This window comes from Anas acuta, chromosome Z (assembly GCF_963932015.1).
Source record: "Anas acuta chromosome Z, bAnaAcu1.1, whole genome shotgun sequence".
Taxonomy (NCBI): domain Eukaryota; kingdom Metazoa; phylum Chordata; class Aves; order Anseriformes; family Anatidae; genus Anas; species Anas acuta.
In genome coordinates this window covers 20539091-20557877 of record NC_089017.1, presented here as the reverse complement: position 1 = coordinate 20557877, position 18787 = coordinate 20539091, and the positions used below count along the sequence as shown (strand labels likewise).

Here is an 18787-nt window from a genome sequence, read left to right as displayed (position 1 = left end):
GCAACCTTGAAGTCACACCTATGTGATGCTGGTTATCCTTCTCTAGTGTCCATGGTTATGCTTCAAGAATAGATTCGTAGAACCAGTTTGTGATGAGGGTAGAAAAATAGCCCATGTATATTGTTCTGTTTGTGACGTGGTTTGTAACAAATCTGGAATGGGAAACACTCCACTCATCCAGTGAAGGGTAAATATTGATTTAACTATTTCCAGCAGAAACTAGTGTGATGTAGAGTTGTAGGGTTTTTGTGCCTGTGACTCTCTAGGTGGCACTAGCAAGGTTTGAAACTGGCTAGGCTGGAAGTTTAGGAAGTAACAGAAGGAGAGTTATCCTGTCTGCTACTGCCACTTGCAGCTATGTTAGTGTGTAAATGTTTTCTCTCACTCAAGTGCTTTATGTTAAACTTCTGCAAAAGTTAATGCAGAAAAGAGGTTTAAAAGAGGAGTCCTACTAAATAAATTAATAAAATAATTTATCATGCCTTATTGATGCCCAAGTGTCATTTATCAACATGGAAGAAAGCCTTCAGTTTCTCCAGTATGACAATAACAAAATTTAAAAAATCCAAACTTCCTTGTAAATGTGTAGTAAATAATTCTTAAGACAGAAACTTCATTCCAGTCATTTTAAGAATAATCTATTTTTAATTCTGGAAGACTCTATACTAACATTTTGTTGTGTTACAGACAGGTTGTCTTGAAAAAGGTTATGTGAGTTGGTCCTAATGTTAAGAATATCAGTTTTACAATATTTCTGATTCTTCACGCAGTGGTTATCTCCCTTTGAAAGCTTTCAGTGATCTCTGACTTTTGAGAGCCGTATTGTGTACTCTATGAGTAGACACTGTGGAGATTTTCACAAAGAGGTGCATAGATACAGGGTTGTTTTTTTTTTGAAGCATAAGGGACAGTGCAGACCATAATGTTTTGGAGAAAAACAGATTTTTACTGATTTTTTTTTGTTGTTTAATCGAGGCACTGTCCAGACATTTATATGAGTTGGTTTCATCTCCCTTTTGCATTTGTCTGGATATTATGATTTCACTTGGTTTTAGTAAATGGAAGTTTCAAGAATGACAGCTCTGTGTGTGTTTATTTTTCACAGCAACTGAATGGATTGGTTCTCAGTATGTTGGATTTTTCTTAAACAGTGTACAAATAATTATTGAAATTAGAAGAAAAAGTTGTCTGAGCATGAAGAGGGAAGATTAAACCTCATGCTGGCTTTGTAAGAGTGTTGACTGAGATGGGATTTCTCCTCCTTAGCTAAGTTTCTAAACAGCTGAACTGACCTTGTTCAGTGGTCAGTGGAGAGCAGAGGGAACTTGCTGCAGGGGTTCAACCTGCCTGCCTTAGGCATCGCTCCTAAAGCAGAATGACCCATTCTGCCCCTCTCTATCCCCACTAATGGGAAGGGATCTTTGTCGGCTCCCTTAGGCAAACACAAGCTGAAAGCCTGCTGCTTTTAGGCAGCTAAAGCTAGGTGAAGCAAGTTCCCTGTTCCGTAAATTGTCTTGCCTTTCTTCCAAAATAGCTTCCCAAGTGACCTTAGGCAAGTTGCTGTAACTTGATGTACTCTGAATTTATACCGCAGTCCCTTATTCTGACACGTAGAGATTACAATATTTCCCTCCACTTACACGGTATCGTGGAGATTATTTTATTAATTTATTATTAATTTATTATTTTATGGAGAAGACTCTGTAGAAACATTTATTACTGATACATTTTTAAAGCTTTTGTTTTATATTTACAGAATCCCATTCCTTCAAATGCAAGAACAGAAGGAAAGATTCGGTTGATGTTAAGTCAATAACTTCTCAAAGTAGTGATGGTAAGAAAGTAGAAAACTGTCAAGAATAAGGTTAGAAATAAAGAACAGACTTACCACAGGCAATGAAAGCAGAGAGTGAAAGAGGAAGCAGACAGGTTCACAGGTGATTAAATAGAGATTTCTTCAGTGTGTTATAACTTCTTTAAAATTTCTTAATTCTGAATTGCAAAGCAGTGCCCCAACAGGAGCATCCATGTAGCTGTGTGATGCATGGCAGAGCTTGGTGTCTTCACAGGGAGGAGCAGTGGTTCTGCCACAGGATGGAGGGCAAACTGTTAAAGGCGTGTGTGATGAAGCATCAGGCCCTCCACTAGCGGAAAGCTGCAGCTTCTGCTCCCTAACCAGTATTTTGGCTTCGTTAGTTTGGGACATGATGGGATTTGTTGCTGTTGGTTACTTGAGAGCAGTATTTCTGCGCCTAGTCCTGCCTGTGACTGCCTGCCAGGCCTGGGATGGCGGTGGCAGAGATTTCTTTCTGCCACAGTAAGCAGTGAGAAGCACAAGTTACAGGGTGCAGTAACGTGTTTCGTCAGAGCAGCTGCTCTGCTGAGATGAGAGGAGCACGTACAGTCACAGCAGAAGCCGTCTGACAGTAATACACTGGCAAGCAAGAGGGCAGGGGGAGGTGCTGGGCATGAAGTTTAGTACGGCTTAAGTATACAGCAAATGGACAGTAGCAGTGAGAGGTGGCTGCAAAGCAGATACACAGCGCTGCAAGAAAATAATCGGTAAAGCAAGAATTTGCAGGAGGGGAGGTACAGGAGAAATGGGAGTCAAGGTTGGGGTCTGTCATGCTGTTCCCTAATGACAGCCTTTGGCACTCAGTAAAGAGTGTCAGATGATTCACACTCTGCAGCATGTAATCAGTGCTCTCTTTAATGACAGCTCCAAGCTTACAGACCCGACGGTACTCCTCGATGGCAAGGATCCACTCAATGACAATAGAAGCTCCTATCACAAAGGTGAGCCCTGAGCCTTTTGCACAGACTCAGGATTTGTTGTTGCGCTTTTAGGGAAAAACATAGCTTGTGGCAGTACAGCCAGGGGTTTACTTTCTATTTAACAGAATATTTTAAATCAGACTTTTTTCATAAAACTTTATGCATCTCATCATCTCATTCCAAGTCCTAGTCATGAAGAAAAAGGTAAAAAGGGGAAAAGGGTGTCCTTGCTTGTGGCAGGAAGAGGACCCTGCTTTGTTGGTCTGTGCATGTATTTCCAGTCTCACCTTGGCTCTTGACATTGGTATTTATGAGATAGCATGCAGAAGAGGTAACATCTGCATCACATTTTGTCTCTTGCTTTCCTGCTTCACTGTCTGTGTTACACATATACTGCTATCACAAACCAGCTGCATAGTCAGTTGTACCACAAACCATGGTGTCCGCCAACTCCCATCCTCAGACCATTTTCTCTTCTCTCCCCATCTTCTCATCATCAAGCTCTTCACTTCCCAGCACTATCTGCCCATTAGAGCAGTTGACTCCTTTCCTTTTCCTTCTCCCCAAGAACAGCCTGTAGTGCCCCTGCAGCAGCTTGTGGATAAAGCAAGGGCTTTAGCCTTCTCAGTCCTGGCAGTGCCAGGAGCAGTCCTTAGTGCTGCCTTAGTGTCATTGCTGCTTTCCCGGATTGCAGCTGAAACGCATTGTGGAAGGCAAAGAAAAGCCATCCTCTTCTCCCTCAGCCACAGCCCAGCTGTTGCTGCTCTCTGCCCATTTTTTTTTTTTTTTTTTTGTATTTAGAAAATGAATTACACAGGATTTGGGGAAATTACACAGGATTTGGTACATGGGAAGTAACATAATCTAGCCAATAGCGTTTTGTAGCAAGAAAACAAAAATGTGGTATTCACTCTACCTTGCCTGCCTCCCTACACTGCTTTCAGGTTATTAACATAATTAATGCTGCCCAAGAAAACAGCCCCATCACAGTAGCAGAGGCCTTGGACAGAGTTCTGGAAATCTTGCGGACAACAGAACTTTACTCCCCCCAGCTAGGTACCAAAGATGAAGATCCTCACACAAGTGATCTTGTTGGAGGTCTGATGACTGTGAGTAAAATTAGTAGAGATGAAATTACTGTTACCAGTGTCCTGCATCACAGCTCAGTGCTCTGCTGAGCTAAAATTTCACAAGGAATGGGAAGGGGAATTGTAATTCATCATTGTTTCACTTAAGTGTTTGGCATCTCTACCATCAGTAAGCACTGAGATGTTGTAAGATATGGCTATGTCTCAGTCCATTGGATGCATTCATCCTCATATATAAGTGAATGTGGTCACCACTAGAAACTATATCATCCAATCTGCTTTGTCTCAAGGAGGTACTTTTTAGAAACCCTAGAAACTTAGATGGAATTAGAGGGATTGCTCTACAGCTACTCTACCTGACAACTAGATGACAATAGCAAGAGTAAGTTTTACTTTCATTGGGTTATGACTTTGGTCCCATAATGGTAGCAAAACTGTCTGCCAGAGACAGATTACCCAGATTTCATCATGGATTACCTCATTTTTTTAACAAACAGTGAGCTAATTCTTGTCAAAATAATGTAAAGGAAGTGAAAGATAGATGATGGTGGTTAATGTGAATGATGAAATGGTGCAGGTACCAATAAAAGGGTCAGGGAGGTCAGAACACTGTATGGTTAGTAATATCCTTTCTGGAGATCTCATACTAGTGTCCCATGAAACCTTTCGCACCTGTTTTGAAATACTTTAAAATATGGATGGTGTTTATGGTGCTACAGTGGGAGCAGTACTTCCAGTATCCAGGAATAGGACCTACAGAGAAACTGTAGGTAATGCTTTTACAAATGATGCACAGGTGCTGTTTTTGCCTAAAGCTTATAATAGACTTGTTTATTTCAGGATGGCTTGAGAAGACTGTCAGGAAATGAGTATGTGTTTTCTAAGAGTAAGCCACCGTTTTAAAATTTTCTTTGCATGTGTTATTTCATTTGTAGATGCTAGTGACATAGAACTTCATGCTAATTTGCAGTGAAATGTTTGTCTTTGGAAATAGTCATCTAAGTGACTGGAGAATAAGTGCTGTACTGCCTCAATTTTGGACCTGAAGCAGATCCAAATAATTAAAGTAATGCATTTCAAAAGGTAGAAAATCAGACCAGAAAATAATTAAATTGTCATTCAAAGAGATGTTCACTGATCTTTCTGGTTTATTTCCAAACCATTGGTAGTCATATAATATTACAGGCTTTTACAGACTTTTTCATGTAAGAGAAAGAATTGTTTTTCTTTAAAAGAGTTGTTTTCTAAACTGAATTCTGCATGTTAAAAAAAAAAAAATCCATAAATGTTGTAATTGCCAAATTCCATTTCAACAGATATGAACCTGAGCCATAGTCACCTTTCAGTGCCAAACACTATCAGTGATGTTCCACCGTGTATTGCACAGCTCCTGGATAATGAGGAAAGCTGGGACTTCAATATTTTTGAACTGGAAGCTGTTACAAATAAAAGGTACCTGACTCCTTTTCCTGGGTGCTGGTAAAAGTGTTGCTGAGGCTCTGTAGCTGAAAGTGCTCTGTTCTGGAAAAAGTAAAGAAAGACACTGAAAGTCTGTGAGAGCTGCCTTCCTGGCTTTTGTTGTGTGCTCACTTCTATGCCTTGATAGCCCACGTAGAAAGAAGCCAGGCACACACCAGGGTCAAGATGCATGTGCAGGCCATGGAGAACCCTGTGCAGTCTGTTCTCTTCCCTGACAGCATCTCCAGCCCTCCAAGATTGCTTCCTGTTCAATTTCTACCTTGTTTGACTCCTATCTGCTCTACTCAGGTCACACTGTTTGGCACAGTCCACTGTTGTTACATTCTGTACGTCCCAATGATGCCCTTTTTCTTAGTGCTGCACAAGTGGTCAGGCTGGAAAAAACAAACCTCTTCCCTCCATCACCTCAATCACCCTGTGATTTTGTAAGCTGTGAGGCAACTGTGGCTTTTGATTATAGCAGTAAAAATCTGGGATGAAGGATGAACCAGCAACAGGATCAAGGGCCTGAGATTTTGAAAGATTTAATGAAAGAAGGCATCAGGAGATTTGATGTCATGCAACCCACAAAAATAAACATGTTATTCAGAGAGAAAAGTGATTTTCATTCCAAGATGCAAGTGAGTGGGAAGACTACTGATTCTCTTGTACTCTGTTTAAAGAAAGTAGCCATTGTCTGAATTTGCATTTGCCTGTTTTTAATTTGCAGATGTTGGCTTTACTGTGTCACACACTGGCTCATCGCTCCCCTGCTCAGCATTAATTCACTAGACCTCAAATTCCCTCCCCATCTGGGAGATGGCTGCTGGTACAGGGGGGTCAGGCAGAAGGCTGTGTTGGTTGCAGCAGTACGGTTACCAGCCTCTGCCATCACTGTCCATGGTACCCAGGGACATCCTGTCATTCGTATCTGCACTGCTCTCTGATCTCGAGCGTCTTCCCCTGCTTCCAGGATCTTTCCTCCAGCCAGATTCTTCATCCACTTCTTTCCAGAACCCCCTTCTTCTTTCCGAGACCAATGCTATTTTTGGGGAACCACAGTCTTTCAATTCAGAAATGATGCCTTTGGGGAACCACAGTCTTTCATCACTAGCTTTTTTTCAGCTGCTGTTTTTCCCAGTTTACATAACCTATATGTGGAAGCACAGCCTCCTAACTGGTGGCTTTGTCTCGTGCCTCTTCATTAGCTGAAGGATTCAGGACATGACACTTCTGTTTAGTCCATCCCACATAACTTGAAGCTAGAAAGTGTGAGGCTTTTGGTATTGTGGTTTTTTGGAAAAAGACTGGCAGGCTCCTGTCTATTCTAGAAAGTGCTCCAGTCCTCCTAAAGTCCTCCTAAGCTGGAGCAGGTTATGTGAACTAGTGACCTGATGCTAACACCTTCCCCAAGAAGCATTGACATGCTTTGCGTCTTGCCAGCTCCAAATATTCAGGAAGTAAGAATCTGTATGCCAGAAGTCCTAAGATAATTTGAACCCATAAATGTTTGGCACTTTGTCATTTGTGCCTTGGTCGCCTTTAAGATGTGCCTGTGTAGTGTTCGAAGTGTGCTGTTTCTCCTCAAAAGAAAAGATATTTTTGAACCGTTGACAGATAATCAAAGCTCAAAAGAACCGTGCTTTTAAGCTTTTTTTTTTTATATATATTATTTGTGGCTTCTTGAAGGCTAAGATAAAATTATAGGAATTGGTGAAGCTATAATGGAACTGTGCCATTTCTGCAAAATGTATTAAGTCTGAAAGGATGGTAAAAGTAGTAATTTGTAACCTTGACTATTTAGAGACTATGGAGTCTGGCCAGGCTATTTAGAGATTATAGACGTGCAATAAAAATGTTTAATATTCCTCCCACACTTTATTTCTAAGGTCTTGTTGGTTTCTTTGAAGAAAACATCATTCTTTAAAACTGTAGAAGTTCCTCTTTCGCAGCAGTGCTATTTTCTAACATTGTTTTCTAGGCCATTAGTCTATTTGGGCTTGAAAGTTTTTGGCCGGTTTGGGGTCTCTGAGTTTTTAAACTGCTCGGAAGCAACACTGCGAGCGTGGCTGCAGGTGATTGAAGCCAACTACCACTCCTCCAACTCCTACCACAACTCCACGCACGCAGCCGATGTCCTGCATGCTACCGCCTTCTTTCTGGGGAAGGAGAGAGTGAAGGTAAAGCTGTCACCTGGGAGCTCTCTGGGCTGGGATTTTGGTGTGTTTGCTCAGGTGTCACTCTGGAGTGCCGTTTCGTATGTGTCATCCAGCACCGTGTTTGCTTAAATAATGGCCCTGGCTTCATCAAGTTGCTCTGGCCTTGAGGTCTTTTCCTGTCATGCCTGCAGCCCACACAGTTTCTCTGAAGTAAGGGATTTGCACTTGTAGCTAGCAACAATAGGGGAAAAAAATCTTTTCTATCTGTTAGTAATTGACTGTTAGTTCTTTGTAAGCTTTGCAACACACACAAGGTCTGAAGAGTGGAGTCAGAGCAGAGTCATTCAGAAAAATGCACCAAGTGGAAGAACACCTACAAGAGGACCTAAAGCAAAGACATTGCCTAGCTGACAGCACAATAAAAAGCTTCATTAACGAAGCAGGGTTTGGGTGAGGTTGGGAAGGGGTTTTGTACTAGGTTATCCACGTGCACAGTGAGTGGAAAATGATCACAAGGAGGTAGGGTCCCTACACTCAAGCTTACAGTTGCATATTTGTGGGTACACAGAAATGAGGAGAAATTGGTTTATTTTAATTTTTCTGACATGTCATGATCTCTCTCTTCTGTAGGGAAGCCTTGACCACTTAGACGAGGTGGCTGCGTTAATAGCAGCCACCATTCATGATGTAGATCACCCTGGACGGACCAACTCTTTCCTGTGCAATGCAGGCAGTGAATTAGCTGTCCTCTACAATGACACTGCTGTGTTAGAGAGCCATCACACGGCACTGGCATTTCAGCTTACAGCTAAAGACAGCAAATGCAACATTTTCAAGAACATTGATAGGTGGGTTTGCTGGAGAGAGGGAGCACGTGTGTGTGTTTGTGTGAACTGGTTGCTTCAGGACTTTAGTTTGGGGACGATCGAGAGCCTACCTTCTAAACCAGGAAATATAATTTGAATTGAGACATTAAATATTTAACCTCTTCCAGAAAAAGGCTGTGATATTTTTCCCCCACCCTCTAGTTCTGTGTTTTGAGGCATCCAAGTTTTGTATCGCTAGGAAGCATATAAAGATAGTTGCTAGTGTTTTATGTACTGCATTGGCATGGTCTGGTTGGCAGCCCCTCCTCCAGCCAGACCTTTCATAAGGATGAAGGTGCCTACTCCATGTGGGTGAGCCCATGAGCTGTGTTTTGCAGTGCTGCCTGGGAAGGAACAAGGAAAGGATAGGCTGGTGAGCAAGAACTGTTTTTCTTTCCTAGAAATCACTATCGGACATTGCGCCAGGCCATTATTGATATGGTTTTGGCAACAGAGATGACAAAGCACTTTGAGCACGTGAACAAATTTGTGAACAGCATCAACAAGCCGATGGCATCTGAGGAGACCAGCTCACATGTAAGTGCCTTCAGGACTTCATGCCTCTGGGCGTTTCAGTGAAGTTTTTCCCAGATAATTTTAAGTATCATTTTCATTTGCATTATGGTAATGCCCAACGCAATCCACAATAGGATTTATGACCTCACACCTCAACGTGTGAAAAAATACTTCCTTAAGCTTTCCATGTCTGGGCTCTGCCTTTAGGTCATTTAAACACCTATCCACCTTGTTTTCAAAGCTATTTTGTGTTCATAAAATGTGGAAGTAGATGCTTTTGTATATGCAGTACTCTGTGCAGGGAGCCAGGTCAGCACCTGTGCCTGCGGTCATGTCTCTGAGCAGTGGGATTTGCCTAAGCTTGGGGCTCTGACTGAGGAAACCATGTAGTTTTGTTCCTCTGTGATCGGGAGGAACACCTCTGTTGTTTCATGAGATCTCTCCCCATTCCTGGTGGTGCCAAAAGATATCTCGGCTATTATTCCTATCAGTTACATGCACCCTAGTGCTGTGTTTCCCATCCCAGGCCCCTCATAGCCTTCTTTTTTTTGCTTCTCAAAGTCATCTCAAAGCTCAGCATCTGAGAGGGTTCTTTACAGCAGTGTTACCTAAACAAAGGTGTTCTTATCACTACTTAGTGATAACAGTGCTTTATTACAAGCACACACACACACAAAATCAGACCGAAGTGAAGTTCAGTGGTACTAAAAAATAAAAGTGTCTTCTGTTAGTTCTCCACAACTCAACCTTTTGCTCTGTAGACTGACACGGATACAGAAACCAGTCAGGACTGGTGGGGCTTACGACTTCTGGGGCAGCATCATGTTGGTTTAACTGACCTGCCCTAGGGACTGCTGAGCTCCATTCTCGCAGCATTTTGAGCTGGAAATGACATACGCAGCAGAACTTCACCGGCTCTGTGGGCACTTTGTGTTGTTACTGCCCAACACTTCCATCTCTGGAGGGCTCGCTGGAAGTGGCACTGGGTCTGAATTTGCCTGATCTATCAGTGCCAGCACTCCCATGGGACAGAGGGATGTGGTTTGGGCACCAGTGGGGGCCTCTGATGCTGTTTCTGCTCCGTGCTCCCATCCTGACACTTCAGGAGAGTATTTCATGGGTTTGCCCTCATGTACTGGCAAAGACAGGACAGCAGAGATCCCACTTCAGTTCAAAGCATGCAGGAAAGTAACATCCACACCAGCATGCCTCGCTGTGTAGGATTAGCTGCTTTCAGATTTCCCTGCCTGTACTTACCTGTGGGCCAGACAGCCACTTGCTCTGGGCCCAGCAATTACTGAAATGCCCCCTGAAGTGGCACAGGGAAATCTATGTTCTCAAACATAATTTCTCCCTCTGACAGGTTGTCTTCTGAATTTCTTCCTCCACCTCCCCTGTTTTGAAACCTCTTGTGTTCTGGCATCCCTGCCTTGTGCTGTAGGACTTAGATTCACAAGTGTCACTGAAACCACAGTGTTTCCAAGCTCTGGATGTATTTTTGGGGAATCTCACTTTTATCACATGCATTTCTTCTAGCAGTTACTAAAGAGCTTTTAAAAGTTCTCCATACGTTCTATTGCAGCCATTATTGTTTAAGCTACAGAAACCATTTTCTTTGATTCATTCTCCTTTATCTTACCATCTTCTGGCAGAGGCTATTTCAAAACTTACAGGAGTTGGGGAGTAATAAAAGTGCAGCACAAATCACATGTATTACAGATTTGTTTTTTTCACTAATATGAGGTTGTTCTGTTCCCTATTGTTAACGGTGGCTCTTCCCATTTTTGATCTTGAACAGCAGTTTAGGAGCAAGTCTAATCTGGCAGCTCATTGTGGACTACCCATGCTGAAGAAAAATTAACTGTTAAACATAAAGTTGGAAGATTAATGCCTGAATTGGCAAGAGTCACTGCAAAATATCTGCCCATAAACCTTCAAAGACATTAATTTAGCAGTGGTGGTAAAAAGTATTTATGTTCAATTTTTGACTCAGAGTTGAATTTAGCAGTGAAGGGAGGCCATAATTACACAAATATATTATTTTGAGAATAGTGTTAATACCATGTTGAGTTGAGGTGGAGGCTTTTTATTACTCAATAAGGAATATAATATACCTGTGCCCTTCTTTAAACTATTCAAGACCCAGATGATGTCACAGCAGACTTGTCACAAATACTCTGTTCTCTGCACCCATTCTCCATAGTGGTGAGTAAGTAGTTCAGCATTTGACTGCAGAGCAAGCAGAGACATTCTGGAGTCAGTATGCCACTCCTGTATTTTCCTACTGTTCATCTCCTAGATTAGCTGATACTTAATTTTAGCTGGTAGCAAAGACCAACAAGTATTCCAGGCCTAGGGTACAAATCCAGCACAAAAAAATGGCAATCGTGATTGAAAACATAATGGAACTGAGAGGCATATACTTGCTTTTCTGCCTCTGTTAAGAAATTTCAATTGTGCAAATCAAATCACCACTCTGTGCCTGCTTCAGTTTTCTCATCTGTGAATGAAAAACTGAAAACTGCACTGTAAAAACTCACCTAAATCAAGCAGTCCTCTACCACTCCTACACCGAAGTTTTAAACACTTAGCAGAGATGATGCTGGTTTATCAGCTTGTAGTTTGTGGATGACTCCCCCACCATGGTCCTGTTCCCTAAAGGCAAGGCTGGGATGCAAAGAAGGATAACCTACCTGAGCTGATATGGAGCCATGACTCCTCTTTTCACAAAGCCATGACTCCTCTTTTCACAAACTTGGCTATTAATGCTGAGAATCTCCCCAACTGCCATGTGGTGGCACTACCATTACCTACTTCACACGGCTCCTATTCTCAGCCATCCCTTTCTCCTCCAACTTCCCGGAACTCTGCATGGAATGAGAAGGCATCAGGCTGGGTGCCCACTTACTGTATAAGCACTGCAGAGGTAATAATGATGCATTTACTTCTGATAGCAGGGATGCTGGCCACCAGCCCTCATAACCAACTCTGTTGCAGAGTGAAGCCAGTGACTGTGAATGTACAGCCAACAGAAAGAATTTTCCAGATAACCAGACACTGATCAAGCGCATGATGATCAAGTGTGCAGATGTAGCAAATCCGTGTCGCCCCCTAGAGCTATGTATTGAATGGGCAGGGAGGATTTCAGAAGAGTATTTTGCACAGGTGCGTATATTTTTATCATTTGATTATTATATTATTTAAGAAAGTGCATGTCAACTGGTCTGCTGTTCTACATGGAGTCTGCCTGGCAGACCAGAAGTATAATTTTATTCCCCAGTCAGAATGGGACCTCTTCATGCAGAATAATTTTCTTCTGTCAACACTAGCCATTTGCTTACTGGGAAGCTTGTAGTACAGAATGGTGGAAAGCTTTTACACTTTTAGTTTTCTCCATCTAAATGAAACAAAGTGACTTGACCAACTTTTGCAAATTTATTTAGCTAATACTCAATCACCATCATTGTTCTAGCTTCTAGTTCCAATCAATACCTCCCTTGAACAGAGCTTGAAAAAGCAATTCCATTCCTGTTGAACCTCTCAACTGAATCATTGGGCTGGCCCTTCCTCTTTGAAGATGGTACCTAAACAATCATTACAGTTGGCAGATGGTGGAGCAGCTCAGTACTGCAGAAAAATGTTTATCCCATGGGACCCTGAAAAACAGAACTGGAAGCACAACATCCTTTCTTAAAACTCAGTTTTTCTAATACAAACACAGCAATATCTTTAAAGTGAAACACTCTTCTAGTGATTTGAACAACTCAAAGCTTCTTAGCTTTTATTTGCCACTAATGGCATGAAAATCTGCAGTTTGGGCTCAAAAGACAGGTGGGTGTTGCTAGTATGCTTCCCATCCAAATTCAGATAAGAGACAATTTTTACTGGAAAAAAAAAGAAAGTGTAATGCCTAGTACATATCTTTAATTTCATTTCAATCCTTATGAATAAATTTGTTCACTTGCTGAGTAAGATCAAGGCTCACTTGGGACATACCTCCCTAGCAGTGAAGGTACCATGCAAGCAGTCAAGCTGGTTTTAAATTGCCAGTCTTGGCCACTAGCCTACCTGCAGCAAGATGAGGTGCTGAGGACAGCTCTCCTCTTCATTCACCTCACCTGGTAATTTTGGGACTGCTTTGCTGCCACTTCCAACATTAGCTGCTGCCTAAACTACTTCAAATGTATGTTGTAAATAAAGTCCTACTGAGCTGGTTGGCTCTTCCAACATACTGACAGCAACACAATCAGCCCTCTTCCATCTGTGGTCACATAGTTAAAGGACATACTCATACTCCTGTTAGTCTTTTAACATAATACAAGCAGAGAAAAAGACAGCAACTTCCCTCTTCCTTAAGAGATAAATGGTTTGGAACAGCCTCCAGAGCTGTGGAAAAGATGCGTCTGACTGTCCTCTGCTAGAGGACTCTGAAGGTCTGTTTTCCAGTTTGGGCTGGTGTGCCCTAATCACCAGGTTATGGAGTTCTGTCTCACTGGAACTAAGAACAGTCGCCGCAGTGCAGTAGCAGAGTACTTGTGAAAGGGAAGAGATGTTGATTTCAGTCCCTGTTCCATAGGAAATAAAGCACAGGAAGCTAAAGCCATTCACCTGAGTTTTGGCTCAGTTTGGCCCCCTACTGCAATTCCTCTAATCCCTGGGCCTTTGCCATTCTAACATGAAAGCCAGCAAAGCTTCAGGGGCTAACTGGAGTTTTGTTTTCTTAGACTGATGAAGAGAAGAGACAGGGTCTGCCTGTTGTAATGCCAGTTTTTGATAGAAACACCTGCAGCATCCCCAAGTCTCAGATTTCCTTCATTGATTATTTTATAACAGACATGTTTGATGCATGGGATGGTAAGTAGTTCTGCTTCTTCTTCCTTGCAGACTAAAAATGAAAAAAACCTCAAGCTGGCCATTAATCCATTTTTCTCAGGGACAATACCTGTATTCAGTACACAATACCGCACAGGACCTGAAGAATGATGCTGTTGAATCTGGTTTCTTTCACTGTACAGTGAAACACTTCCCACTTTGCAAAAGCTGAGTGCTTACCACTCTGTGTAAAGAAGGAAGGAGCAGGGCTTAAACTAAGCTTTTTCTATCTAGGTCTTTTGCTCCTTTAACAACGTATTTCTTCTGTAAAGCAGAAACTGAGATCACGGGGTTACATGCTAGGTCTAATTGGCTGAACTCAACATACTTTAAGAAATGGATTTGCTTGAAAGAAAGACTGGAAAGGAAAAAGAAAAAAAAAAAAAAAAAAAAAAAAAAACCACCTTTCCCCTTTTAGTATTCATTAGCTTACAACTGAAGGAGGGAAAGAATTAGGAGAATGCTAATTTCAGACAAGGCTAGGCTGTTCTGCTGCACATTCTGTGTATGTAGTACAACTGATCCTCCGCTTCATTTCAGCATTTGCACATCTGCCTGTTTTGATGCAACACTTGGCTAATAACTACAAACACTGGAAAACACTGGATGAGTTAAAGTGCAAGAGTCTCAGGCTCCCATCAGAAAACAACAACTGACACAAAAGGAAGACAAACAGACCTCTTGATCTACCAGTTTCACTGTGAATCACCATGCTAATTTGGATACAAGAGGGACAGTGTTTCCTTTCATGTGAAATTAAGACTGTGTGGCAAGAAGGAAATATTTTATCCATCACTTCTTAAGAGTCTCTGAATTCCACAGAAAAATGTTTTAGCAAAGACTATGTAATCCACATATGAATAAGAGCTCTTTGGAAATATCAGTTTGTGGCAGAAAAGGTACTTCTGAAACTAATTTCTAGGACTGAATTTGCATTTGTCATTGAATTTGCAATTTGTCAAACTGCATTTGCTAACAGTCCACACAATGGTTTCTCAGACACAAACAGGATCTAGTCACCAGTAAAAGAATAGGTTGACAAACCCATAAAAACTTCCCAATTATTGTTCCAGTTCTTTAGCTCTTTCAACCACAGTTCTGAAGACAGCATGCAGAGTAGAACAAGTAAGCCTCAAAAACACATTAAAAACAAACCCCCTCTAGAGTATAAAATTGCTTTCTCGCCCTTCTTTTCTATGTAAAATTTCAGATTGAGAAGTCAAATTCCTTTAAAATTGGTTACACAATTGGAGAAAATAAGCATGTTCTGTATAGTTTGCGCCATCCACATTTTTCTATGCCACCTTAGAGCCATTACCATGTGATGTTTTGTCAAGTTTTACATGTAAACCATTGTGGCACCGATCAACCTCCCTTTTATATAAAGTGGTGTTTGTATACACGGTCATCAATTTTATTAGACTGATCTAAATTTTATGACAAGGCCATATATTGTGCTACTTACAGAAAGAACCTGTAACTTTTTTAAAAAAAAAAAGTTTCCAGGTTATAATTTGTAACAGCATTATAGTTTGTACTGCTCTTTCCCTCCTAATAAAATGCTGTTTTGTTTGATGATGTAAAAAAGTATTTCAAAAGTTGTAAATAAGTAAGTTAGAAATCAAACATAGTTTGATTAGTTTTATTAGTTTTAAGATACAAAATTTATGCTAAAGCTTCCAAAGCACAAATGCGTATTTTTGTACATCTCATTTTAATCACATGCAGACCATGAACACGCGTTCAAATTTTAAACTATTCTCAGATTATTCAGTTAATAAATACTAGCAGAATTGCAGATTTTTTAACACTGTGCACTCAAGGCTGCAGGCAAGGGTGTCAAATCTGTGACTTCAGTTGAAGTAGTCCTTTGTTCATTAAAAGGAAAGGTCCTGAGGCAGACTCTCTACCACTCCCCTACACTGTATCAAGAATTGAACCAAGTAAATTAAATAAATAAATAAATAAATAAATAAGAAGCTTAGATTGCTGTGGAAGAAGTGACAGTGATTGTCGTTTACTGCGGGTAGCTTGCATAATGTGCCAACCTTTTTGTATGTTTTGTACCAAGTTCTGAAAACAAAAGGAAACATTCGTAAAATGTATGTGCAGAGAAATGTATATAAGCTGTATTTTTGTTAGAATTGTAATAGAACCTTACTTTTGTCATAGCTATGGCAGGTTGCTTTGTATTAAAATGCTGCACTGTGTATATTTGAAGAATGGTGTTTCTGGTGAAGTACATATATTCATTATTTCTTATTATATATTGCAACATTTCCAGTGGATTTTTATTCAGATCAGATGAACCTCTGATTTTGATACAGGAAACTCTTTGCTTTTACTATTACTTTATTTAGAACTAGTGCTCTCAGTGGTTGTATCTCATCTATTCTGATGACTGAATGCTCACTGCAGCTTGCATTAGAGAAAAAGAATTTCACAAGTTTCAAAGCTTTGGCATATTAATTTATTTTGTTAAATACAGCATCACTATAAGATCACGGCCATGTAAAACATTTCAATTCAGTATTTTTGTCACAGTACTGTCACAAGGAAGAAAATATCAATGGTAGAAGAAACCTTAGAAATAAAGTTCAGCCTCAGTTCTGTTACACGAGCTAAGGCGTTTGTGTGGAATCTGTGTTTGTTGCAAGATCCTGTGTTTCTTCCCCTGCCAGAGACTAAGTAAAATAGTTATTAGTGTGAAGAGCTGTCCTGTTTAAGAGCAGAGGAAATAAGAATCTTCATGTACCACTTTTGTCAGACTTCTACCTGTCCAGCAGACTCACAGGCTGTTATTTCATGCTATTGTCAGTGCACAGATACAGCTTTCTCTCCCCTGTATAAATATTAAGGATATTTCTGATAGAGATACTTATTTTCACAAGGTGAAGATACACAATTCTGCTTTATTGAGCTGGAAAAATAAATTTAAAAGGAATCAGAGAATATCCCAAGTTGGAAGGGACCCACAAGGACCATTGAGTCCAACTCCTGGGTCCCCAAAGGACCACCCAAAAGTCACACCATGTGCCTGACAGTGTTGTCCAAACGTTTCTTGAACTCCATCAGACTCAGCGCCATGACCACTGCCCTGGGGAGCCTGTCCCAGTGCCCGACCACCCTCTGGGTGCAGACCCTTTCCCTAACCCCCAGCCTGACCCTCCCCTGTCCCAGCTCCATGCCGTTCCCTCGGGTCCTGTCGCTGTCCCCAGAGAGCAGAGCTCAGCGCCTGCCCCTCCGCTCCCCTCGTGAGGGAGCTGCAGGCCGCCAAGAGGCCTCCCCTCAGCCTGCTCTGCTTGGGGCTGAGCAAACCAAGGGGCCTCAGCTGCTCCTCATACATCTTCCACTCCAAACTGTTCACCATCTTTTCTGCCATACTTTGGAGGCTCTCTAATAGTTTTACGTCCTTTGTATACTGTAGCACCCAAAACCACACACAGTGCTAGAGGTGAGGCTACACCAGCACCGAGCAGAGCAGGACAATCCCTTCCCTTGATGCACCCCAGGGTAGGGCTGTCCCTCCTGTCCACCAGGGCACACTGCTGGCTCTCTGGCACACTGCATTGCTGTCAACCAGAACCCCCAGATCCCTTTCCACAGGGCTGCTTCTCCAGCCTCTCATCCCCCAGTCTGTAGGTATAGCCAAGGCTGCCCTGTCCCAGGTGCAGAAATCCGCACTTGCTCTTGTTAAACTTAATGCAGCTGGTGACTGCCCAGCCCTCTAACTAGTCAAGATCTCTCTGCAAGGCCTCTCTGCCCTCAAGGGAGTCAACAGTTCCTCCTACTTTAGTATCACTTGCAAACTTACATAGTATGCATTTGAGTCCTGCACCCAGACCATTTATAAAAACACAGGAAAGTACTGGCCCCAAAATGGAGCCTTGAGGAACCCTAGACAGTGGTAGGCCATGATGTAACCCCATTTACTACAACAATTCAAGCCCAGCTCATCACCTAATTGTTCACTGTATTATGTATCTATATTATGTATAATGTACGGGCATTTTGTCCAGAAGGATACTGTGAGAAAGTCTAAAAAATTGCTGAAACCCAAGAAGATTACATCAACTGGCTTCCCTGGGTCAACTAGATGGGTAACCTTGTCATAAAAGGAAATTAAGTTAGTTAAACAGGACTTTCCCTTTGTGAGCCCATGTTGGCTATGACCAATGACAAAGTGGCAATGACAAAGGACACTAGATGGAAGTACAATTTCTAACCTGGTCTCCAATTCCGCTCACTGCACTTATCAGTGAGTGTCAAATTCTTATTTAACCAGAGTCAGCCAGTATCGCCCTACAGTGTTCTTCGTTACGCTCAAAGTTCATGTGAAAAACTGTTCAATTCTTTCAACAAAAAGAACTTTAAAGGAGGAGTCCCTTAGGAGATCTATTACCAACAAAGCCTAAGAACAATGGCACTTTTGGTAGATATAAATATTTATACATGCATGTAGGACTATTTAAGACTGAATTACATCCCTGTAAAATGCACAATGAGTTTTGTGACTAGAACTGTTCGGTGAAATAAGTTTGTATCTCTACCAGGTATTCACTCAAAAGCAGTCACATAAAGATGAAATAGTTGTTCTCATGGTAAAGGGAGAAAAGGTAATAAAAGATGATGTTCATCCATTCTAGTTGTAACTGATGATAGCAGTAGCCTCTCAAAAAAAAGGAAAAGAAAGTTTTATAAGCTTTCACTGTAAAGTTTTAGTAACAACATATATACACACTTTATGAACAACTAAATTATTTCCCAGTCAAAATGAGGAAAAAAAAGCCAGAGAAGCTGCTCTCCCCCAGTTTGTACCTTTCACAGAGTAGCTAAAAACACAACACTTGCTGGTGAAGACCAGTTAAAACAATGCATTAGATAGAGACCAATGGGCAGACCTGATGAACTGGTATTGTCTACTTTTCTTTCTTCCTCTAACCCTTGGTGTAACTTCATACGCAAAAATTCTACGAAAACTGTCTTTTTTTTTTTTTGGTAGAAATTTAACTATGAGCCATCAGTGACTAAAGTCTTTCAGACTTCAGGTGTT

General features: G+C 41.4%; 1 protein-coding gene across 6 annotated transcripts in view; it reads left to right on the top strand.

Annotated features, from left to right (window-relative positions):
* The window catches only part of PDE8B (phosphodiesterase 8B), a 95334-nt gene extending 78980 nt beyond the window's left edge, over positions 1-16354 (top strand). For 4 of the 6 annotated variants that reach the window (XM_068666471.1, XM_068666476.1, XM_068666472.1 and 1 more), the window contains 11 exons: positions 1757-1834; positions 2720-2796; positions 3720-3884; positions 4704-4749; positions 5180-5315; positions 7303-7501; positions 8111-8328; positions 8748-8883; positions 11860-12027; positions 13587-13716; positions 14275-16354. In XM_068666471.1, coding sequence (XP_068522572.1) covers positions 1757-1834; positions 2720-2796; positions 3720-3884; positions 4704-4749; positions 5180-5315; positions 7303-7501; positions 8111-8328; positions 8748-8883; positions 11860-12027; positions 13587-13716; positions 14275-14390 — 1469 coding nt within the window. In that variant the 3' untranslated portion in view covers positions 14391-16354. The remainder of the gene's footprint in view (positions 1-1756; positions 1835-2719; positions 2797-3719; positions 3885-4703; positions 4750-5179; positions 5316-7302; positions 7502-8110; positions 8329-8747; positions 8884-11859; positions 12028-13586; positions 13717-14274) is intronic. The other 2 variants (XM_068666475.1, XM_068666474.1) reach the window with 2 other exon arrangements.
* Positions 16355-18787: the final 2433 nt, after the last annotated feature.